General features: G+C 41.4%; 1 protein-coding gene, 1 non-coding gene and 1 pseudogene across 7 annotated transcripts in view; all 3 read left to right on the top strand.

Annotated features, from left to right (window-relative positions):
* The first annotated feature begins 687 nt into the window (after positions 1 to 687).
* On the top strand, positions 688 to 1,315 carry LOC139001690 (dynein light chain 1, cytoplasmic-like; annotated as a pseudogene).
* Positions 1,316 to 3,345: 2,030 nt separating this feature from the next.
* On the top strand, positions 3,346 to 3,452 carry LOC139004531 (U6 spliceosomal RNA). Its single transcript, XR_011470409.1, has one exon. It is a non-coding gene; the product is annotated as a U6 spliceosomal RNA (small nuclear RNA).
* A 2,095-nt stretch (positions 3,453 to 5,547) lies between these two features.
* The window catches only part of PHACTR4 (phosphatase and actin regulator 4), a 75,415-nt gene continuing 55,253 nt past the window's right edge, over positions 5,548 to 25,709 (top strand). For 5 of the 6 annotated variants that reach the window (XM_070404512.1, XM_070404509.1, XM_070404510.1 and 2 more), the window contains exons 1-2: positions 5,548 to 5,751; positions 17,294 to 17,347. Coding sequence is in view for 2 of the 6 variants with exons in the window: in XM_070404511.1 (XP_070260612.1) it covers positions 17,332 to 17,347 (16 nt within the window). In the remaining 4 variants the exon portion in view is untranslated. Of the gene's footprint in view, positions 5,752 to 17,293; positions 17,348 to 25,709 lie in introns of those variants that run through there. The other variant, XM_070404514.1, reaches the window with a different exon arrangement.

Below are 25,709 nucleotides of genomic sequence, written 5' to 3' on the forward strand. Positions count from 1 at the left end.
TGAGCTGAAGGGGAAAAGGGAAAATTTTATAAATTACTCTTACTCCAATCCAGAGTCCCACAGAGGACTCAATTCTGAGAGGGATTCTGCCCCTTCCCTCGGCTAGTTCCATGAACCTGTTATTGAGATATGTGGCCTTCAGGTGGCAGCAACACCACGTCTCTAAATTCTGCAATGTTCAGCTATAGTGAGGAAGCTTTATAGTAGTCAGATTCACTCATTTGCATGTTGTTCCCTGATTGGCCCAATTAATTCTTTACCAGTTCATTGGACTTGGTTCTTAGCCCAGTAAGAACTGCTAGGCTTGTAGAGCCATTCACAGCTGTGACAGAAGAGAGCTCAAAGGATTGGAAACTATGGTGAAGTCTTCCAGTCCAACAATCATCCTGATGATTTTCAACTATGCTGGTTGGAACTGTGTTTCAGTAGTCCCCCAACACTTTTTTGAGCTTTTAGCTTAAAAAAAAAAAATTCCCTAGTTTGCTGTTGTTTTTAAGGTACGGTAAGATATACATTTAAGGAAAAATTCAATAGCACAAAAGTGTACACAGTGTAAAGCTAGTCTCGATATCATGCTTATCCCAAGTCACACAATTTTCCCACCCCAGAGGAAAGCTTGTGTATCCTTCAAGGTATAGATCAAGATTATAAAAGTATATGCAGAAATCCTCAAGAAATAAACGATAACCTAAAACTAAACTTCTATAAGAAAATATAGGGGGAGGCTTCTTTGGGTCTGAGCCTGGACCACCCCTCCCTCAGGAGACTGTTGCAGTCAGCCAGCCCCTGCTCCACTATAACCATGTGTGACCAAAAGGCAGTGATCAAAAATGCTGATATGTAGGAGGAGATGCAACAGGACTCCGTGGAATGTGCTACTCAAGCACTGAAGAAATATAACACAGAGAAGGACACTGTGGCCCATATTAAGAAGGAATCTGACAAGAAGTACAACCCCACCTGGCACTGCATTGTGGGAAGGAACTTCGGTAGTTATTTGACACAAACACTTCATCTACTTCTATCTGGGCCAAGTGGCCATTCTTCTGTTTAAATCTGATTAAAAGCATGGATAGTACCCACACACCCAGTGATCCACCCAAAAATAAGATGGCAGCCTTAATTCTAAATACCAGAGACTGAAATCTTCAGCCTTGCCTAAAGGAACACCTTGATCTTAAACCTTTTATTGTGTTAGTGGGTTTTTTTTAAGTGGTTTTTTATTGATTTTGGAGAGAGAAGGAGAGGGAGAGAAACATCAGATGCCTCCTGCATGTCCCCTACTGGAGTGCACAATCCAGACATGTGCCCTGACCTGGACAGAACTGTGACCTACTGGTTCATGGGTTGACCCTCAACCACTGAGCAATACCAGTTGGGCCCAAAGCATCTTAACAGAATGTTTATGTAATCTTTTGAGTGGCAAACTGAGGGATAAACAGAATTATGATTTATCCAAATGTAGCTCAGCTAGGGTGTTGTCTAAATGGAGGTTCCAAAAGAAAACGAAAAATTTGAGTAACCTACTGTTTTTAGCAAGCCAAACGCTCTCCAGTGTATTAAAAACTCTGTAAGCCCTGGCCAATATGGCTCAGTTGGTTAGGCATTGTCCTGTGCACCGATAGGTCGCTGATACGATTCCCAGTCAGGGCACATACCCAGGTTGCGGGTTTGAGTATAGGAGGCAATCGATTGATGTTTCTCTCTCACACGGAAGCAACCGATAGTGCCCCAACCCATGGAATTGAACCAGTGAGCTCTTGGTGCACGGGACAAATGAGCCACACCAGCCAGGGCATTTATTGTGTTGTTTTGTACAGGGCATTCTCTGTACTCATTTGTTGTGGCTATAAAACAATTAGCCAAAAAAAAAAAAAAAAAAAAAAAAGATGGGAGGAAATTTTTGTGATCTTGAGTTAAGGAAAGATTTCTTAGCTACGACATGATTCACAAGAGAAAAAAAGACAAGCTGAACTTAGTTAAAACTTTAAAACTCTGCCCTGTGAAAGATGCTACGACAAACCACAGAACAGAAGAAAACATCTGCAAATCACTTATCTAATGACGGTCTCATACCTAGAATGTAAAAAGAATTCTCACAACTCATTAATAATAAGAAAACAACCCTGTAAATGAATGGGCACAAGACTAATACAGATACTTCACTAAAGAAAATATATAGATGGCAAATCAGCCCATGAAAAGAGGCTGAATATCCTTAGTTATTAAGGAAATGTTGGTTTTATGGAAGTACCACTACACACATATTCGAATGGCTAAAAACAATATTTTCAAAATCTGACAATATCAGATGCTGATAAGCACACAGAGCAACTGGAGCTTTCATTCTTGCTATAAAAATTCTAAATGGTGTAGCCAGTTTGGAAAAAAATTTGGGTTTTTAAATATAAAATTACATGTACACTTACCATACAACTCAGCAATCCCACTCCTAAGTGTTTACCTCAGAGAAATAATAACTTATGTTTATACAAAAATCTATACACAAATGTTTACAGTAGCTTCATTCACAGTCAACAAAAACTATAAACAATTCCAATGTCCTAAACTAGTGAATGAAGAAACAAATTATGATACATCCATACAATGAAATACTACTCAGCAATAAAAAGGAACAAACTACTGATACATGCAACAACATGGGTGAATTCCACATGCATTATTCTAAGTGAAAGTAGTCAGACTCAAAAAGCTATACTTTTTCCTTCCATTTGTATGACTTTCTGGGGAAAAACAAACTACAGGAACAGAAAACAGACCAGTGGATGCCATGATTGGGGGAGAGGTTGACTATAAAATATAGCATGAGGGAGTATTTGGAGTAAATGGATAATTTAAATTATAATGGTGGCAGTTACACAAGTGTATGCATTTGACTCATAGAACTGAACACCAAAAAGAATGAAATTCACTGTGTGTAAAAAAACAACTGTTTAAAAACAAAAACCCTATACTCCCCCTCCACCACCACTACTACTATTGTGAAAGCCACTGATTTCAGGTTGGCATAACAGATGTGGGTGATATAAATACATTACCATTTTTCCTTATTTAAAAAAAGGTAGCATATTTTGTACATTGCTCTGCTCCATGCTTTCTTTTAAATAGAGAACTATTTCAATCATATAGAAAAATAGATGTTTTTATAACAAACACATAAGCACCTTTCACCAAAGTTATCAAATCTTCACATTTTGCCTTATTTTCTTACAATTCTTTTGTAGGAATAAAATATCAGAGCTATGTTTTAAGCCCCAATGTATCCCTCCTTTCACCCATTCCTTTTCCTCTCTCCTCAGAACTGCATTGTCCTGTGTATGTGTGGTGCTCGCTTCGGCAGCACATATACTAAAGTTAGAATGATACAGAGATGATTACCATGGCCCCTGCGCAAGGATGACATGCAAATTCGTGAAGCGTTCCATATTTAAAAAAAAACAAAACACGAAAAACTATGTATGTATGAACCCTTAAATAGTATATAGTGTTGTCAGTCATATTTAAAAATTTTATATACATGGTATCAAGCTGTATATAACCTTCTGCAACTTAACATTTTGTTTTATCCATGTGGATACCTGTAGCTTTGGTTTATTCACTTTAATTGTTTTGTAGTGTTTTATATTATGAATATATCACAATTGATTTGCCCACTCTATTATTATTATTAAATTTATTTTATTATTTATCTGTTTTGTGTGTGTTTTTTAAATCCTCACTCGGGTATTTATTTTTTAAAATAAATATTTTTCCATTGGTTTTTAGAGAGAGTGGAAGAGAGAGGGAAAGACAGAGGGAAATATCGATGGAAGAGAAACATCGATTGGTTGCCTCCTGCACTCTCTCTGGAGCCTGCAACCAAGATATGTGCCCTTGACCGGAATCGAACCCGGGACCCTTCAGTCCGCAGGTCAGTGCTCTATCCACTGAGCCAAACTGGCTAGGGCTCTATTATTATTATTATTATTATTATCTGCAAATAGTGCTACAATGAACATCCTTATACCTGTAGCCTGTGTCTATATTCTTTGTTGAAAATTTGGAAGCTTAAACAAAAAAAGATGAAAACTAATATTACCCTCCATAACAGTTATTGTTTATTAAGCATTTAACATGTATCAGGTATAGTGCTGGCCACTTTATGTGCATTAACTTTAATTCTCACACCAACCTATATATTAGGTACTATTATGTTTGCTATTGTACAAGGAGAAAACTGAATCCTAACGGGTTTAAATAACTTAGCCAAGGGCACACAGACCGGAAGTGGCAGAACAGGTTTGTTGCCAAAGCCTCTGCTCTTAACATTATGCTCCAACAGAGCCCATAAGCCCTAAATCCAGAAATAATAATGATTAGAAATAGTCTTTACTGTTAATTGGCCTCCCAGAAGACAAGAGAGGCCTGGTCCAGGCCACTTTCCATTTAATAAGTTATACTGGGAGCATAATATGCATGCAGAAAAGTATAGATAAGTATACAAAAGTGTTTATATCCCAACTATGAGTTTCCACAAACTGACTATCTCCATGTGAATGAAAAAGGGGCTCTGCAGTAAATCTGAGAGTGACCTCACAGGATGGTCTGACCCTACGTTCCTAAGGGGCAGGTCAGGAAGGGTAGTCACCCTCAAGCCTGTCACCTCCCTCGTAAAGGTTATCTTTGCACGAAGCAAGTCCGGCCGTTGTTTTTGCGCATCAAGGTGAACACACTTTTGGAAAGCCTCTTTTCCGCACTCCTGGGAAGCACGACCACCTCCAAGAGCGCACCGGACCCGGCACGGAGGTCAGCCGCTTAGCCATCCTCCTGATAACCCAACGTTGCGGGTTTGACTTCGGGGCAGGGCACATGCAAGAAGCAAGCAATGAACGCGTAAATAAGTGGAACAACTAATCGATGTTTTTCTTCTCTCCTTTCCTCTCTTTGTCTAGAATCAATAAATGAAAGGAAGAAAAAAAAAAAAGGGGAGCGAGCACATACCCTCGTTAACTATCCCCTAATCCAGTAACAGAGGTTTCCCTGCCTTGCTTTCTCCTGGAGTCTGAAACTAGTGAGTTCTGGAGAGCGATGTTGGTGGCTTCCTCCAAGTGATGGTAGTGGAGACAATGGGAAGGAACTGAGATATTTGCGATGCGGAATAACTGGATTTAACGGGCTGAAGGCATTAAGAATGAGCTTCTTCCTTATGCACAAAACTGAGGGAACTTGCTTCTAAATTTTTTTTCTCTTCAAATCGGCCGTGCATAGTTTTTGTCTTTTCTTTTGGGGAGGTTATACTTGAAATTGGGCCTCACAGTTTTCTCAAACAGAACACTTACATCAGCTGCCACCTTAGGCACTGCCTGGAGCTCAGTCTATTGAACTCTGTCCTTCCAAGTCCATAGACCTTTGTCCCCCTCAATATCAGGAAAAGTGCCCAAATTCTTTTCCACGCGGGGCTCCAGTGGGCGGCGCATGCCCAGAGAGGCCGCGCGGGGCGACCGCCCGGAGAGCAAACAGCGAGCCGTTTCCGCCATTTTGTCGGCCCCAAGAAGAGCTGGCCGGGGGCTGGAGACTACAAGTTCCGTGAGCCCCCGCGGCGACACTTCCTACCCCCTCACTGTCCGGCCTGCTCCCTCTCTCCCCCCTCCCGGGGGCCGCAGGCTCTGGCTGCCGCTGGCGGCCGGTGGGCCAAGTAGGATTTCCGGGGGAAACTACTGTGGAGGCTGAGGAGGCGGCGGGGCGACCCCGGTGAGTTCAACGAGCAAGGAAAAGTGAGCGGGAAGTGCCCGGGATCCGGCTGCGGCCGCTCCTTAGGCTCGGGTCGCGTTCTTGGTTCCGCCAGGGGGTCGCGGTCCTGGAAGGGACAGGGCTCGGGCCGCGGTCGCCGAGGGCGGCGGACGGGACGGGCTGGGGCCGCCGCCTCCTCCTGCGCCCTCCCTCCCACAACGGTCCGGCGGGACTGCTCCGCCTGCTGAGCGCCCCGCGCGGGCTCTCCCTCCGCCCCAGGCGCCTTGGCGGGGCCCTTTTGTCTGGGCTGCTTGGCGTCCCTTTGTGCCTGTGCCTGGAGTTGCCTCCTCGGGGGAGCCCCCGGGACCAGTCCCTGACGGGGACCGGCCCCTGGGGATCCTGTTACGGTAACCGGATCGGGTCAAAGTCCATTTTTCAAAACCGCCCGGCTTCAGACCTCTGCATCCCGGCTGCGCAGAGCGGAAGCTCGGGAACCGGGCGGAGGCGGACGGAGTTTCGGTGGAAAATCTCGGGGTGATTGTCTCGCTCTTAACCGTCAGCCCCGGGCGACCCAGGGCGCGGATCTCCGGCACGTTTTCGGTCGGGGACTTGCCCTTTGGAAAAGAGATGAGCCCACTCCCGGGGAAACGGGGAAAGGTTAGGGTGTGCTGCGATGTCTCTGTGGGGCGCCGCTGTGATCGGGGAACCAAAGCGCCGGTGCGATGGGCGCAGTGGCAGCGCCTCTCGAAACTCGGAGAGAAAGTGGTTTAAGCCGCGAGCAGCCTTTCATTCATCGCGTGCAAAACGGGACCGCAGGACCTCAGCCGCCCAGGTCCTCGCCCCCAACATCTTCTCCTGTTTATTCTGCTTAAAATGACGAACGAAAACGTCCGTTAATAGAAGGGCCTGCTTTATAGAGAAAACAAACTTAGTGGCTTCTAGAAAGCAAAAAAAAAAAAAAAAAAAAAAAAAAAAGGACTATTTCACTAAATAAAAGGAATGAAGCCAGTTTGCTAGAGTAGAGGTAGTAAGCAATACGGTCCTTACTGCAACGCGTGCATCTTGTGGATTTGACCCAACTTTGTTAGATAATGGTAACTGTGTTTGTCCGGTCGGAAGACCGAATTGCCGGAATTCAGCTTAAGATAACGCTTTATAACGCAGGTATTCCTTTTGGAAAAGATTTATTATTTCAAGTCTCTGAAATGAGGACAACCAGGACTGCTTTACAGGAATCAGGGAAGGCTATGGAAGTTATGTAGGTTAAATTCCCACGTTAGCCATGTAGGCAAACAAAGCCCTTTGTACTTTATTATTTACATATCTCATGATGAAAGCTCATACTGGAAGTGATTTATTCTGAGATTCTCAGATTGTGTTAGTAATATTGTATAGGGATAGAGGTGTTTTGTTGTTGTTAATCCTCACCGGAGGATATTTTCCCATTGATTTTTAAGGGGAGTGGAGAGAAGAAGCATGGATGTGAGAGAAACACATCAATTGGTTGCCTCCTACACACGCCAGGAGGGGGGGAGAGGAGCCTGCAACTAAGATACGTGCCCTTGACTGGAATGGAACAAGGACCCTATGGTCTGCAGGCCCACACGCTATCCACTGAGCAAACCGGCTAGGGCAGGGATAGAGGTCTTTAATACAGTTGTTCTTCAATTTTTAATCTAGCAATGAGTGGGGATTGGTTGTGTTTTCCTGGCATCCACAGAATTGTTCTAGTAGTTAAAAAACTATCTAAGGAACAGCTGCTACCTACTTCTTCAAATATGCCAGTACTGTTATTTTTTTTAAACATCTTATATATTATTATTATTTTATTGATTGATTTTCGAGAGAAAGAGGAAGGGGGAGAGAAGAGAGAGAAACACTGATTTATTGTTCCACTTATTTATGCATTCATTGGTTGATTCTTGCATGTGCTCTGACCAGGATAGAACCAGTAACCTTGGCTTATGGGGAGGACACACTAACCAATTGAGCTACCTGGGTAGGGCCTCATATCCATTATGTGATTTCATTTTCACTGTAATTCTGTGAGGTGGTTGTTCTCTCATGTTATGGCTGACTAATGTTAAATCTGCAGCCTCTACAATGTTCTGTGACGCCCAAGGTCACAGAGTTCAATAGGTAGGAAAGAGAGTAAACTATACTTCAAGCCCAGTGCTCTTTCCATTATCTCACACCTATTGCAGTTACACATCATACTACCACCAGCACCTTGTGATTTACTGAAATTTAAATATTGGAGAAAATAATGAAAATATTTCCCAATCAGAGCAAGCTGATTCTTAGGGAAATATAGTTTCTAGAATTAGAAACAATGTCATACTGAAAGTTGGTGCCATTACTTTGTCTTATGGTATTCTGGATTACTTTGTACCTAGACAGAACGGCAATTTTATGGATCCCGAGAGGTGGGAAAGGATGGTCAGTTCTTAGGCTGAGGTTTTCACTAATTATTACTAAAAGATTTAGTTGTTAAAAGGTTTTGACTAATCTTTGCTTTTAAGTTTATGAGAAATATGTTGGAGAACAAATTATATAAAGCAGCTTTGGCTGCTGGAACTGACATTGAAGAAATAACTGAAATTCAGATACTTTTCTAGCCAGAGTCAACAATCAATCAAGAAAATGTTACCTTTAGTTTTTGCTTTTAGTAAAAATTTTAATCAGTTTCAAACCTGCAGTTTAAGTCTTAGATTTATGTCAGAACATGCCATGAATGTGACATCAGAAATAGAAACCTACTTCACCTCTCTTACTTAAATTCTTTTTAGGTAAAGTACATAACATGCCAATGGAATTGAGTCAGTAAAATTAGTCTAGCCTTTCTAACTAGTAGGAGCCTGTTTCAAATCTCTTACTATGCCATCCTAATGGAAGGAATTTAAAAAAATTTTTATTGATTGATTTTAAAGAGAGGAAGGGAGAGAGAGAGAGAAAGAGAAACATCAATTTATTATTCCACTTATTTATGCATTCCTTGGTTGATTCTCTTTAGTTTCCATTGCCTTAGGAGCTGTATCAATGAAGATATTGCTTTGGCATGTATCTGAGATTTTGCTCCTGTGGATTCCTCTATTTTTATGGTTTCCCTTCTTAAGTTTAAGTCCTTTACCCATTTTTTAAAAAAATATATTTTTATTGATTTTTTACAGAGAGGAAGGGAGAGGGATAGAGAGTTAGAAACATCAACGAGAGAGAAACATTGATCAGCTGCCTCCTGCACAACCCCCACCAGGGATGTGCCCGCAACCAAGGTACATGCCCCTGACCGGAATCGAACCTGGGACCCTTCAGTCCGCAGGCCGACGCTCTATCCATCGAGCCAAACCGGTTTTGGCCTTTATCCATTTTGAGTTTATTTTTGTGTATGGTGTAAGTTGGTGGTCTAGTTTCATTTTTTTGCATGTATCTGTCCAATTTTCCCAACACCATTTATTGAAGAGACTCTTGACTCCATTGTATGTTTTTGCCTCCTTTGTCAAATAATAATTGAACATAATGGTTTGGGTCGATTTCTGGGTTCTCTATTCTATATGTCTGTTCTTGTGCCAGTACCAGGCAGTTTTGAGAACAGTGGCTTTGTAATACAGCTTGATATCTGGTATTGAGATCCCTCCTACTTTGTTCTTCTTTCTCAGGATTGCTGCAGCTATCCGGGGTCTTTTTTTTATTCCAGATGAATTTTTGGAGAGTTCGTTCTAGGTCTGTGAAATATGCCATTGGTATTTTAATGGGGAGTGCATTAAATCTATAGATTGCTTTGGGTAGTATGGGCATTGGTTGATTCTTGTATGTGCCCTGACCAGGGATTGAACCTGCAACCTCAGCATATTGGGACAACGCTCTAACCAATTGAGCTACCCAGCTAGGTCTGGAAGGAACTTGTTCCTTTTTGTTTTTTGCTATTGGTCTTCATTTTCAAAACAATTCATTAATTCAGTATTTAGAACACAGTAGGCTTTTTGAAAGTCTACTGTGTTCTAAATACTATTGTAGACCAACCCTGTGGATAAAGCATTGAAAAGAAGTCTTTTCCCTTTGGGAGCTTATAGACTGATTAGGGATGGGGTGAAAGAGGAATCAGACAGTAAGCAAGTAAGGACTTAATAAATAAAATCCTGTTTTATTTATTGTGCAACTTGGAGGGGTAAGTGACATCTTTGAACTTTATTTTTCTCATCTTTAACATGGGGATAATGATTCCTGCTGTACCTAGCTTATGGAATTGTTTCCAGAAGCGAGTAGGGTTGTATTATACCCTTCAAATTCCTGTAGTAAGTTACTGTTACTACTCTCAGAAAAGGAAAAGGAGCATTGAGAGAAGGTTGGTCTAAGAGAGTCTGGTGTCGTCCCATTATAGACCGCTCTGTGACTACTAGTCATGGCTATTTGACTTTTTTAGGGAAGAGATGGTTGAACCTATACAGCTTTCAGATTCAAGCTTGGTTTGTAATTTAACTTCTCTGTTGTGTAAAGCACCAGGTGTTTATTTTGACAATTTGAAAATTCTGACATAGTTACTCAATATATAATGTATTTACTACCTTTGGAGTCTGAAGACCTGGGACATTCCTAGCTGTGAATGTCCAAGTCAACTAACCTCTTTATACTTTAGTTTCTTCATTTATACAATAGGGATAATAATTTCTTCAGAGATATCAGATGAGATAATGGATGTAAGAGGTCATTGTAAACTGTTTAATAAGTGTGAGAAAAGTTGTTCTCTCTGGCAAAGGAAAAGGGGGTTGTACTGTGATCAGTGCTGCACGCGGGAGGGAGGGAGGGAGGGGGCACTAGTTTAAAGTGCATCCTTTGACTCTGGAGTACTTTATGGTAAGGAAATCTTTCAGGGTGTGTGAACTGTCAGTGCACTGAGTTCAGAAATTCATTTTGTAGTATATGATGTTGCTAGATGTTTTTTCAGGTATACATTTAAAAAAGAATCTAATCTTGAATCAAATCTATGCCTTAAAAAAATTCCATTGTTAAAGATTTTCTACATTTATTCTCTCAAATGTGTACTTGTCAGCCAAATTTCCAGGAGTATTTTTTAGAAAGATGTCGACTGTATTTTATTTAAAGGTAGATAACAGTTTTATGATTGTCTGAAAGAACAGTGCATTGCTTGGTTTATTTCCTCTATGGATAGCTAATTCTGATAGAACTCATTTAATCTGGTACAGAGGACTCCCTAGCCAGACTTTACCCTGCACATGCCATCTAGCTGATAACCAGTGTACTTGATTTTCCCTACCCAGCTGCTTACTCTCTTCTTTGACTTTGGTTGGCAACACAGTGTCAGAAATTGGTATAAAGGCCCTGGCCAGTGTGGCTCCATTGGTTGATCGTCATCCCATGCACCAAGAGGTCATTGGTTGGATTCCCTGTCAGGGCACATGCCTGGGTTTCGGGCTGGATCCCCAGTTCCTGCAGCTCGATGTTTCTCATTGATGTTTTTCCCCCCTCCCCCTCTCCCCCCTCTCTCCCCTCCCCTTCTCCCTCTCCCTTCCTCCTTCTCTAAAAATCAATAAAAACATTTTTTAAAATTGGTATAAAGGATTAATTAATTATTCATCCATAGCTTGAGTGATCCCAAAGCACTGTGTCTATATATCTACAGGCACTTTTCCCTTTGTAGTTTGTTTATCTCTTTATACTCCCTACTAAACAGTACCCGTATGTGCAAATAAACTGAGTTAAAGATTCCTATGTTGTTGGTTTCAATTTATTTAACCATTACAAATGGTTAATAGTTATTACCAGTAATGATACATATAGGTCTTCTTATTGTAATGTGTTTTTCTTTTAATATGAAATTAACAGGTATACATGTATATATTGCTTTCTTGGTATTACCAAATGTTTGCCAACATCAGTCCTCTAATATTCAGTGCTACGAACAATTTACAGCTCTTGTTTATTCACAACCAACCTTACTAATAATGGATTTTAATATTTTAAAATAAATATATTTCCAGTTTAATAGTTATAAATATTGGATAATATCCCACATGCCAAGCATTCAGAATGGGGTTTGCACTGGCACACCCTCCTTGGAGCACACCCATAGGATCTCCTATTCAAGTGAATTTTCTTCCTCCTAAACTCTAAGGGTCCCCATGAAAATTGCCCAGAGGGCCAATGGGTAGCAGCAGCTCATCCTGGGCTAACCTCCTGATTCTGCCTCCAAGCCCCCTTTTCTCTGAATCCCCGGTGGCTAACAGCTCACTTCTTTACCACGTTGTTTCTAGAGAGTCAGAGTAGGCTCAGGCTCTCTCCAGTTGCTTTTTCTGTCCTAGGCCCTTCCTTGTTTCATTGTCCCCAGCTTTAATAAACGTACTCTCAAAAAATTTTTAAAATGGGGGTGTGCTAATTTCCAAGTATATCTCTTTCAGTTATATACTCAGGGCCTTGGGAAATGACTACCAGAAGGGTCCACAGACCCAGTGGGCTGGATCTTGGGCCAGGACTCAATTTATTTTCTGGTCCTCTTAAGTCCATGATGACACTTCTAGACTCCAGGTGTCAATATCAACCTGTCCTCAAAACAGTTTACAGTTACCTGAATGAATGGCCATAAGCAGGGCCAACTACATTATTTGTGTGCCCAGTACTCCTGGACTGAGAATGAGTAAGAGAAATTGCCCACTAAAAGTGCTACGGTTCTCCCAAGCCCAGGCAAGGAAAGGATGGCCAGGTGGGGCCAGAGGGTGTGGCCAAGAGGCCCCTCCTGGGAAAACAGGAGGAGATTGATCATGTGTGTGAGCTTTAAGCCCCCAGCACGTTTCATTTTCCCCATCAGACCTCACTTACAGAACACAAATTTATAGATAAAATTATTAAGAATTTCAAAACAGCAACTGCAGAGTATTAAACAAGTGCAGGGGCATATTAGGTCTTAGAGCCATAGATTTCTTAGGGCATTATTACACTTGCTTTGGTATTAACTGGTTCCTTTCTCCTGGGGACCTGGATTCCTTCAGTCAGTGGGTTCAGGATCTGAAATTGGTTCAGGTCCAGAAACTGGGCATAGGGGTCTGGTTTTTTATTGGGGTGACTGCCCTCAGCATCTTGATCTATCCTTGGTTTGTTTTGGTGTTACTGCGGATGAAAAGGGGGCACTGTAATAAATCTAACAGAAAGTAACCTCATAGGGTGATCTGATCATAAATTCCTAACTGGTCAGGTCATAGTGGGTAGTTATGCACCAGGCCTGTAACTTCTTTAGTAAAAGGTTTAAGCAAGCCCTGTGGGTTTTTTGTTGTTATTGTGTGTGTGTGTGTGTGTGTGTGTGTGTGTGTGTGTGTGTATACACATACACACATATATGTGCATAATTTTATAGAAGAAGGGAGAGGGAAGAGAGAGAGAAAAACATCAGTGATGAGAGAGAATCATTAATTGGCCGTCCCCTGCACACTGGGGTTCAAACTCGTAACCCGGGCATGTGCCCTGACTGGGAATCAAACTGTGACCTCCTGGTTCATAGGTCGATGCTCAGCCACTGAGCAACACCGGCTGGGCAAGCCTGTTTATTGTTCTTGTGCATATAGATTAGCACACCTTTGAAATGCCAGAAGTAATTCTCTTTTCCAGACTCCTGAAAGAGAGCACAGAATCTTAACTATCCTGTGATCCAATCCCTGCCTTGCTTTCTCCCACTTTCATGTAATCTTTCTTACATTCCCTTCTTAGTTCCAAATGCATAAAAGAAACAGCAAACTGTCATTCTCTGAAACATTTGAGATCTTGCTTCCTTTCCATTGCCATCCATTTTAGCTCAAATAAACTCATAAAATTTTCTACAGGTTTGGACGTTCTTTTTAAATTTTTATTTATTGATTTTAAAGAGAGGAAGGGAAAGAGAAATGTCAATTCCACTTATTTACTAGTATACACTCAATGGTTTTTTTGTGTGTTTTTTAAAAATACATTTTTATTGGTTTCAGACAAGAAGGGAAAGGGAGAGAGATAGAAACATCAATGATGAGAGAGAATCATTGATTGGTTGCCTCCTGTACACCCCCTACTAAGGATCAAGCCTGCAACCCAGGCATGTGCCCTTGACCGGAATCTAACTTGGGACTCTTCAGTCCGCAGGCCAATGCTATGTCCACTGAGCCAAACCGTCTAGGGCTATACACTCATTGTTTGATTCTTATATGTACCCTGACTGGAGTTTGAACCCACAATCTTGGCATGTCGGGAGGATACTAACCAACTGAGCTACTACCTGGCCAGGGCCAGGTTTGGATGTTCATATGTCAATACTAGAGGCCCAGTGCACAAAATTCATGCACAAGTAGGGTCCTAGTGGCAGCTGACCGCAGGCCTGGGCCTCCCTTTGTTCTGTGCTACCTCCTGGTGGTCAGCACTCATCATAGTGAGCAATTGAACTCCTGGTCGGTTGAACTCCTGAAGGGACACTTTGCATATTAGGTTTTTATATACATAGATTACAGATAGAGAACTGCTCTTATTGGCTGCTTGTCATTTTGCTGCTAGTGACATCATGTTTTATTAACTATCTCCATAAATTTAAGTCAGATCCCTTTGACTGGCACTCTGATTTTGCTGGTCTTTATGTAGTAACTAGAGGCGTGGTGCACGAAATTCATGCACTGGGGGAGGGGATTCCCTCAGCCCGGCCTGCTCCCTCTCACAGTCCGGGAGCCCTCAGGGGATGTTTGACTTGCAGCTCCCTGTGGGGAGCATCTGTCCCCTGGTTGTCAGTGCACATTATAGCAACCAGTCATTTAGCTGTTCAGTCTATTTGCATATTAGCCTTTTATTATATAGGATTGTGTCCATCTAGCTTCTAACAGTTAAGTACCACAGGCTGGTCTCCTTTGTTTCAGGGTCTTGTCATCCATCACCTTTGCTGTCAGTGAGGTTAGTTGTGTAACAACCTCTCCTATGGAGGAGAACAGCTATTAACTTCTTAATACTGGTGCCCCTTCTCACTAGCACATTCCTTATGATATTCTCTTGGCTATTCCAAGGAACATAATCTTTTGATGGGTTTTCTGACCACTTCAACAAGCCTACTTCCCCGAAACTTTTAATCCCTTTCTCCACTGTCTGCCACTACAGTTTTGGCATTGCTACTTTATTTAACATGGACCATCACTTTTCCAGCTTTCAGGAACCATCCTAGTGGTAGTAAGTTCACACCAGATCTTGAAGTTTTTGACCAGGATGTTAAATTTTGTATCTCCAGAGAATGATCAATCACCTCCCTTTTTAATCTTATACTAGAGGCCCAGTGTATGAATTCATGCATGGGTGGGGTCCAGCTGACCCGGCCCCAATTGGGGCAGATTGGGGCTGGGCCTGTGGGGAGGAGGAGATGGCAGGAGGTGGGTCTGTGGGGGGAGGAGATGGGCCCAATCGGGGCTGGGCTGGCTGGGGGGAGGGGCTGCGGACGATTGGCCATCGGGCCCCACCCCCAAATGAGGTGTGGGGAGGGGATCGGGGGTCAGTGGCCGGGGGAGGGGCTGTGGGAGGTTGGCCAGCCAGCCCCACCTCGATTGGTGTGGGGGGGGCTGATCGGGGGTGGAACTGGCTGGAGGGAGGGGCTGCGGGCCAATGGGGTCGGGTGGGGGAGGGGCTGCAGGAGGTTAGCCAACCAGCCCCGCCTCCTGTTGGGGTGGGGAGGTATCAGGGATGGGGCTGGCCAGGGGGAAGGGCCGCGGGGGTTTGGCTAGCCACCCCGCCATCGCCATTGATCGCCATCGCCATTGATCGGGGTGGGAAAGTCCAATCAGGGGTGGGGCTGGCCAGGGGGAGGGGCTGAAGGAATTTGGCCACTGGCCCTGCCCCCTGATCTGGCCAGTTCGCTGGCCACAGTGGGTGTCATAGCGACTGGTTGTTCTGGTCGTTAGGAACGCTGGCTTTCTATATATATATATAGATATATATCTATATATTTGTGTGTGTGTGTGCATATAGATAGGTAGATAGATAGATAGATAGATAGATAGATAGATGTTCTGATCCTCATGTTCAAACAGAATTCGGTCACATTTGTACTCCCCTGGTACATGCTGGCTAAGTCTTTCTCGTAACTAACTCTCTGAGGTTATAGTTCTGACCTTATCAGACACAGTACTGACCTACCATAAATTAAAGGCCGATGAGCCAGGGCGCATGGAGGTGGCAGATCCTGAGGGGCACTGTTTTATTGAACAGGTAGGGGAGTCCTCTGCATTATCTTCACGTGCGGAGAGAGCGCTAGCTCTTACAGGGCCACTTTTGTAGCCAGAAGGGGTTAAGGAGTATTGGGTATTTGAGATTTTGGAGGGGTTTCAACTCTTGTCTCCATCTTGTGGATTAGAGTCCCTTTTTCCTAATCAGGGTCCTGATGTTGGCATAGCATACTTCCCTGGTTGAGAGTTAACTTTCTTTGGAGCTGGGCTATTCTGATGAGCCTGGTCTTCAGTTTTTCCTGTCCTCCTGCTGTCACAGAAAAAAAAGCCTCTTTGTATGTTTACCTAGGAGGTCCTATGGCTTTCATAGTTGACATTCACTTGACTGTTAATCACTCCTAGCTTTTTGTTATCTTTTTCTAGAGCATCAATTGAATTTAATAATAGCTATTCAATTTCATTGTCATAGTCATTGTTTCCCCTTACTTTTCACTTGCCTGATACATCTAGTCAACTAGAGTATTCCATTCCACAGATAGACAACACTATCATCACTGGTGAAAGTGTAAGAAGTAGACCAGCACCTTCTGCCAAGGATTTCTGTGTTACACCCACCACCAGTGATGGAGTCCTCATTGCCATCTAGTCTGTGAGCAATTCACCTCCAGAACCACATCATATTTCCAGTTTTCTCAGATCGCATGTGGCACCAACTGTTAGTAGGTACTTTATCTCTGAAAATACACTCTGAATTGGACTTTAGAATTCAGACTGTTTATTAAGGAATTCCCTTGGGATCCAAACCATGAAAGCGACAGGAAGCAAGATTGGCAGATTTGATCCTTCTCTTAATTAAGGGTGAAGGAGGTTGGATATCTATACTTAGTCACATTTCTTTCAAAACAATTTTTTTTGCTTTATTTTCATATTTGATCATTCTAAACTTATAACTTACTGAACCATCCTCCTATATCTAAAATAACTTCTACTTTCTTTAGGCAAACCAATTCCTTCCTTCTAAGATATGCTCATATCCTTTCTCAGGTGTTTATGTGAGTTTCGGAGGTGTTTTGTTTTTTTTTTCATAACATAAAATTTTGGCTTTTACACTCTAATAATTCAAGATGGGGTTTGGAAAGGGAACTTATTTGAGGAAACTGAAAATGATATATTTTAAAATGAAAATTACCCTTCAAGTTTATGATATTATTATATTATGAATCTGTATTTCAACCCCTTGAAAATAAATCCCAGTTGTCAATGTTCTCAGTTAGTTGTACATTTCTATTATGTTCCAGTTTTAAATTATAATCACTGGTACTGAACTGGGTTTATTTTTTTAAAAAGCATATGGATTTTATGTTTTAAATAGATTATTTACTATTTTCTCTTTTTAGAAACTATACCGTACCTCCCTAAACTGGTTAATAGTGGCATGGAAGATCCATTGGGTGAGTATCATCTACATTTTTAAAAAATTTATCTTTATTGTTGTATTATAGATGTCTCCCCTTTTTTTCTCCCCAATGACCCCTCTACCCTGCCCCCGCCGCCTCTCTCCAGGTCTTCACCACACTATTTTCTGTGTCCATGGGTTATGCATACATATGCCTGTAAGTTCCCCGGTTAATTTCTCCCTATCCACCCCCGCCTTCCCTCTGAGATTCGTCAGTCTGTTTCATGCTTCTATGTCTCTGGATCTATTTTGTTCATTAGATTCCACAGATGAGTAAGATCATGTGATACTTGTCTTTCTCTGACTGACTTATTTCACTTAACATAATACTCCCAAAGTCCCTCCATGCTGTCTCAGAGGGTAAGAGATCCTTTTTTATGGCTGCATAGTATTCCATGGTATAAATGTACTGCATCTTTTTTTTATCTACTCATCTATTGATGGGCACTGGGGCTGTTTCTAGATCTTAGCTATTGTAAATTGTGCTGCTGTGAACATAGGGGTGCATATATTCTTTCTGATGGTGTTTTGGGTTTCTTAGGATATGTTCCTAAAAGTGGGATCACTACAAATGGCAATTCCATTTTTAATTTTTGAGGAAACTCCATACTGTTTTCCATAGTGGCTGCACCAGTCTGCATTCCCACCACCAGCAGTGTACTAGGGTTCCCTTTTGTCCACATCCTCCCCAGCACTTGTCATTTGTTGATGTGTTGATGATAGCCATTCTGACAGGTGTGAGGTGATACCTCATTGTCGTTTTAATTTGCATCTCTCTGACGATTAATGACTTGAAGCATTTTTTCACATGTCTCTTGGCCATCTACATGTCCACTTTGGAGAAGTGTCTATTTAAGTTTCTTTGCCCAGTTTTTAATTGGATTGTTTGTCTTCCTTTGTTAAGCTACATGAGTTCCTTATATATTTTGGAAATTAACCCCTTATTAAATGTAACATTGGTAAATATATTTTACCAAATGGGGAAAAAATGCTAGTGTAACTTGAAGAAGTATAGTAAAAATGTTACCAAGTTTATATTCTTGTCCTGTCCAGTTACCATAGATGACTGTGGTTAGTTAGGCACTTTGACCTACTTGTACAAGTAATAGCTCAGATTAATAGCCGGGCTTTGAGAAGACTTTTTTTTTCTTTCTTTTTTTAGAGAGAGATGAAGCGGGGAGGAGAGAGAGAAACATTGATCAGTTCCACCTCATACATTGCCTCCAGTCAGGGATGGAATCTGCAACCTAGGTATGTGCCCTGAAGGGGAATCGAATCCACAACCTTTGGTGTATGGGATGATGCTTCAGATAACTGAGCCACGCGGTTCAGTGAGAAGACTGTTCTTGAAAATCTTACAAAATCAGAATTTCTCCTTTGATTTTTTTTTTTAAGTATTTTTTTATTGACTTAAGAGAGGAAGGGAAAGGAGGAGAGAGAAACATCAGTGATGAGAGAGAATCATAGATTGGCTGCCTCCTGTACGTCCCCTATTGGGGATCAAGCCTGCAATCCAGGCATGTGCCCTGACCTCTTGGTTCATAGTTCGATGACCAACCACTGAGCCACCAGGGTCGGGCTCCTTTGATTTTAATGATCTTAAGTGGCTTCTTTAGGATCTTTGCTTTTTTTTTTTTTCCCTGAAGAGAGGGTACTTACATCCAATTCATCAGTGAAATCCTTATATTGAACACCAGAGGACAGTTTAGTTTCATTACCAAGTTAATTCTTTTTTTTTGTTTTTTTTGTTAATAATTTGTGTGTTTTTTAAAATATATTTTTATTGATTTCAGAAAGGAAGGAAGAGGGAGAGAGAGATAGAAACATCCACGATGAGAGAGAATCATGGATTGGCTGCCTCGTGCAAGTCCCCCACTGGGGATCGAGTCTAAAACCCAGGCATGTGCCCTTGACCAAAATTGAACCTGGGACCTTTCAGTTCGCAGGCCGAAGTTCTATCCACTGAAACCAAACCGGCTAGGGCCCAAGTTAGTTCTTGAGCGGATTATTTATGAACAATTTAACATAGTAAATTGAGTTGATTGTAGTTGCCTGGTGACAAATCCTAAAGAACATGTCTACTAGTATATGGCCAATAAGAGTAACATACTGCCCTGACTGGTTTGGCTCAGTGGATAGAGCGTCAGCCTGTGGACTGAAAGGTCCCAGGTTCGATTCCAGTCAAGGGCATGTACCTTGGTTGCGGGCACATCCCCAGTGGGAGGTGTGCAGGAGGCGGTTGATCGATGTTTCTAACTCTCTATCCCTTTCCCTTCCTCTCTGTGAAAAATCAATAAAATATATTTAAAAAAAAAAGAATAACATACAATAACTCCAAAGGTTTTTACTGGAAACTTATTTTTCTCTCTGACTTACATCACCTAACTCAAGCATAACTTAAATTTAATTTAAAGTAAGTAATTAAATTTATCATTAAGCTAATTAAATTTAACTTAAATTAACTATAACTTAAATTTATTAGAGGATAACATAGTGAGAGTTGCTATGGAAGTTAAAGTTGGCCAATAGTCAATTGAAACATAAATTGAAATGTACTTTTGATCACTAATATGAGAAAAAAGTTGTCTTCTGTGCTAGTGAGAAGATTTTTCCTCTAATACTTTAAATCTTGGAATTTGTAAATTAACATTTACATTCATATGTGGATTTTAGAAAAAAATGGAAATGATTCATAGTTACATATTTAACAACCAGTCTCATTCTCTATTTCCTCCACTCCTTCTTCAAATGTTATACTGATTTTTTTCTTCGTTGCTTACAAAACATATATATGATAAGAATTTGGTTTACTGAGTTATAGTCCACTCAATGCCATTTGACAAAGTAAAGATTCTGAATGTAAAATGAGTTTTGTTTCTAAGAAGATGGAGTCTGTATAATAGGGGTGAGAATTTTGTTAAGTCGGTTTGGCTAACAGTTATGTAGATGTATTGAAAAAGAATTATGTTTTCTATTCTAAAAATAAAATGAGGGATTTTTATCCATCAAGTTCCAGTGGGACTAACCTATGACCTCTAGGACCTTTCCTACATGGACAAATGTTTACACATTTTATTTATAGTTTAAAATCCATTAATTTTGTTAGTATTGACATTTGTAAATACCATTACTGATCTCATTGGAAAAGTCTTTAAATCTTGAGAAGCTGTCAAGCTCACTCTAGTGGATATGTTTTCCAAATTTTAAATTTTCTCTAGAAAGCTTGACTTAATATCACTGACAATGCATACTATCAGGTTTTGTTTTGTTTTTATTCTATTTTGAGACAATGTCTGTCAAATATCTAAGCATGAATAACATAATTTGTCATTCAATCTTTCCTTTGAAAATGGTATCTTATGAAAAAAATTGGCTAGCTCAGCTTGCAACTCAATCACACAAGTGCCTTTTCTGAAGGTAACCATTGCACTTAAGTATATGCTTTATGCATTCTTATCATTTCATCACACACAATAAAAGACATGTACCAAAGGGTTGAGAGTTATTAAAACTAATAATTTCTATATTTTTTATCAAGGACATTCTTAAAGCTGGTGTTATTTTTAACTTTAATTATATAGTGGTGATGAATTTGAGGCCTATTACAATTTGGTGGTACTGCCTTGATTTCTGTTAGGGTACCAGCAGTTTTGCTCACCATTGCTTTTGGATCATCAGTGCAAATGTCAACACAGTGAAAAAGGCATATAATTCTTTAGCATTATTAAGTATGTAGTTGTACCTCTTGGACTCCTAAAAGGATCTCAGGAATCCCCAGGGATTGATGGACCATACTTACTTCAGCTTCCTGAGGTTCATAGAGGTTCTTCTGTGAAAATCATTAGCAAAGTCAAGACTTAGTCCTGGAAATTGTATTGAGTAGGACCAGGCTTCTGACAACTTCATTAAGTTTCTGTAGTACCCTCCCTTCTACAGAAGTGAACACAGTTAGTTGGACATTTGGCAGAAATATGGTCAAGAGGGAGTGAGTAGTTCTGTGGTATTTCCTAAATTGAGTGTGCCCTACGCACAGCTGTAGGATAAAGAACACTTTTGTGGAGTGAAATGAGTGTTCTGAGCTCATTAGGCAAGTGAGTGTTTTGAGAAGAAATTCACCAGTATGTAGTCAAGGCAAGTTGTTGGCCAGGCTCACCTGGACACTATGTTCTTATCTTTGAGAAGAGGATAAATGGCAACAGAGATCTTGGTGATGACAGACCTCAGTATGTCTCTTGGACTGGTGGTACACAGCTGTCATCCTAAAATACTCCTAGTTACCTGGTGACTCTGCTTCTCTCCTGTTTTTCCTCTTTCGTTTCCTGAATCCTATGCCTTCCTCTTCCTTTCTTTTTAAATTTTTTCCCCTTATTGATTTTCATAGAGAGAAAAAGGGAGAAGGATAGAGAGAGAGAAACATCGATGATGAGAATAATTGATCGGCTGCCTCCTGCATGCCCCCTACTGGGGATCCCGCCCTAAACCAGCATGTATTTTCTGGAAATGAACCATGACCTCCTGGTTCATAGGTTGATGCTCAACCACTGAGCCATGCCAGCCGGGCAAGTTTTTGGGTTTTTTATGAAGAAATGAGCTGTGGAAGAAGTGAACCAGCTGGGCTGTGTGAACTCAGGGACTCTCCCTGTAACACTCTGTTACAGAGGCGAAAGAAGGGCCCTTAGAGCTTAGGAGGAAGAAAGCAAAGGTCTGCACCTTGAGGGAAGAAAGAAGGAAAGAAAGAAAGGCAGGGGTGGGGTGGGGTGGGGGGCGTTTGCTCAAGAGACAGGGAGATGGCACCTGGGCTAAAGGTTTTTTGATATAGGAGAGGATCTGTCTGTAGGTATACTAAATTGCCTTCCCAAAATGTTTTAAATCTTCTGACTTCATTAAGTTTCTGTAGTGCCCTCCCTTCTGTAGAAGTGAACACATTTTTTTTTTTTTTTTTTTTTTTTTTTTTTTTTTTTTGCTTGTTGATCTATTCATTTTATTTTATTTTATTTTTTTTAATTAAATCTTTATTGTTCAGATTATTACATTTGTTCCTCTTTTTTCCCCCCATAACTCCCCTCCTTCCAGCTCCCACCCCACCCTCCACCCTCACTCCCCACCCACTGTGTTCATCCATAGGTGCATGATTTTTGTCCAGTCACTTCCCGCATCTCCCACACCCCTTTTTCCCCCAAGAATAGTCAGTCTATTCCCTTTCTATGTCCCTGATTCTATTATAATCACCAGTTCATTCTGTACATCAGGTTATTTATTCACTTGATTCTTAGATTCATTTGTTGATAGATGCATGTTTGTTGTTCATAATTTGTATCTTTACCTTTTTCTTCTTCTTCCTCTTCTTAAAGGATACCTTTCAGCATTTCATATAATACTGGTTTGGCGGTGATGAACTCCTTTAGCTTTTCCTTATCTGTGAAGCTCTTTATCTGACCTTCAATTCTGAATGATAGCTTTGCTGGATAAAGTAATCTTGGTTGTAGGTTCTTGGTATTCAGCACTTTGAAAATTTCTTGCCATTCCCTTCTGGCCTGCAAAGTTTCTGTTGAGAAATCAGCTGACAGTCGTATGGGTATTCCCTTGTAGGTAATTGAGCCTCTTTCTCTTGCTGCTTTTAAGATTTTCTCTTTGTCTTTTGCTCTTGGCATTTTAATGATGATGTGTCTTGGTGTGGTCCTCTTTGGATTCCTTTTGTTTGGGGTTCTCTGCGCTTCTTGGACCTGTAAGTCCATTTCTTTCACCAGGTGGGGGAAGTTTTCTGCCATTATTTCTTGAAATAGGTTTTCAATATCTTGCTGTCTCTCATCTTCTGGGACTCCAATGACTCTGATATTAGACCGCTTAAAACTGTCCCTGAGGCTCCTTACACTATCTTCACACTTTCGGATTCTTTTTTCATTTTGCTTTTCTAATTGGGTGTTTTTTGTCGAATCTTTGGTTTGATTATTGTACTCCTCTGGTCTGCTATTGGGTATAATATTCTTTATTTCAGTCCGTGTATGCTTACTTTCTAATTTCTTTATCGTAGCATCGAGGGTCTCATTAGTTTTCGTGAGGCTCTGCACAAATTTATGGCAAGCCCTCAAAATTGCGATTCTTAGCTCCATATCCTCCATTTCTGTCATGTTTTTTTGTCTCCGCATCTTTTATGCTTTCTTGGTGCACCCCCTTGTGGTCTCTGTGCGCAGTCTTGTTCTAGCCAAGCCTTAATTGTTGTAGTTAACACTAGAGGGATTTGACCCCCAGGTCGACTGGCTGTGGAAATCAGCTGTGTGGAAAACGTCTGCCTTCTGGGGAGGCACTAATCCAGCCTTTGCCTGAGGCGATCGGCAAATGGCTGTGCGCAGAGTTTGGGCGGGGCGGGATCAACAGGGCGGGCGGAGGGAGCAGTTATGGCTGCTCTCAGTCCCGTTCCCAGAGGCTCTGCTTCTCAGAACCCCCGGCAGCCGCTGCAAACCTCGGAGAGAAAGCTGCCCTCAGGTTCCAACTGATGCCGGATAATCCCGCTTCTCCCGTTTGAGTCTGGGTCCCTAGAGACTCGCCCGGATCTGGAGCCCAGAGTCTGAGACTCACTCCCGACCGAAAACGACAACCGCGCCCTCAGCCACCAGCCCGCTTTGCGCGCGCACCTCGGTACCTTTGTATTTTCCACACTGCGCCGCCTCTGAGCCTCGATTTGCTGTTCTCTTTCCTTCTAGTTGTAGAGTCTCTCTTCAGCCAGCCTTCCTGTGGTTCTGGGTGATGTCCGTTCAGTCTTTTAGTTGTATTTTTGAAATGGTTGTTTGCGGCAGCGGTCTCCGTTGTTTACCTACGCCGCCATCTTGGTCTCCCTCGAAGTGAACACATTTTTGTTTAAAATTTTTTTGGTATGTGTTTGATGAAATAATTTAATGAGTAGATTATTAATATGAATTTGAAACTAGGTTATTCTTATGTGTGGTGTTCTGGAAACAGATTTACAAGGTAATTTCTTTAGATTAGAATTTATATCACATAGGAAATAGGAGAAGCAGTTTGTTGAGGTAGAAAACAGAAGCTATATCCTAAACAAATGAAATCAATTATTTCCTTCCTACTCTGTATCTGAATTTATAAATCATATTATATTATAAAGGGTTTTTTTTCCTAGCTGTTAAGGACATACGTTAAGAAGCCATGCTTGCCCTAACTGGTTTGGCTCAGTGGGTAGAGCATCAGCCTGTGGACAGAAAGGTCCCAGGTTCAATTCCAGTCAAGGGCATGTACCTTGGTTGCGGGCACATCCCCAGTAGGAGGTGTGCAGGAGGCAGCTGATTGATGTTTCTCTTTCATCGATGTTTCTAACTCTCTATCCCTCTCCCTTCCTCTCTGTAAAAAATCAATAAAATATATATTTTTTAAAAAGAAGCCATGCTCAAAGCTAATACATGCACTTCACTTCAAAGTTTATGGGAAAAAATTTTGTGATGTTATGTTGTTATCATTTGAAGCTCAAAATGTGCTGACGACACAGTCCTTCCCTCCCTTCTCTTTAAGAATGAAGGACAAAATATGAACTTAATTAGTTTTGAGATCCTTACGGTGTAGGAGATAAATACCTCTGAAATTAAATAATGCCCAAAATGATGTTAGTTCTATTTTTCCCCCTGGATTTTCAGTAGAAACTTTGTTATGAACATATATTAAATATCTTCTTGCCGAAACCGGTTTGGCTCCGTGGATAGAGCGCCGGCCTGCGGACTGAAAGGTCCCAGGTTCGATTCCGGTCAAGGGCATGTACCTGGGTTGCGGGCACATCCCCAGTGGGAGATGTGCAGGAGGCAGCTGATTGATGTTTCTCTCTCATCGATGTTTCTGGCTCTCTATCCCTCTCCCTTCCTCTCTGTGAAAGAACAATAAAATGTAAAAAAAATAAAATAAATAAATAAATATCTTCTGTCATCTTATAAGACCATAAACTTACGGAAGGCAAGATCTGTTTTTGTTGTTGTTAATCCTTACCCCGAGGATATTTTTTCCATTGATTTTTTTTTTAGAGCCAGTGAAAGGGAAGAAAAGAAAGAGACATTGGTTGGTTACCAAGTCAGAACCAGAAGCTTTTTGTGGTTTTGGTTGTTTGTTAAGAGAAAAAAAATTTTAAAAATATATTTTTGTTGATTTCAGAGAGGAAGGGAGAGGGAGAGAGAGAGAGAAACATCAATGATGAGAGAGAATCATTGATCGGCTGCCTCCTCCATGACGCTTCCTGGGAATCGTACCCGCAACCCAGGCAGGTGCCCTTGACTGGAATCAAACCTGGAACTCTTCAGTCCACAGGCCAACGCTCTATCCACTGAGCCAAACCAGCTAGGGCTGTTTGTTTTGTTTTTTAAAAA

This window comes from Myotis yumanensis, unplaced genomic scaffold (assembly GCF_028538775.1).
Source record: "Myotis yumanensis isolate MYYU_CA2020_CCGP unplaced genomic scaffold, mMyoYum1.0.hap1 SCAF_2, whole genome shotgun sequence".
NCBI classification, from domain to species: Eukaryota; Metazoa; Chordata; class Mammalia; order Chiroptera; family Vespertilionidae; genus Myotis; species Myotis yumanensis.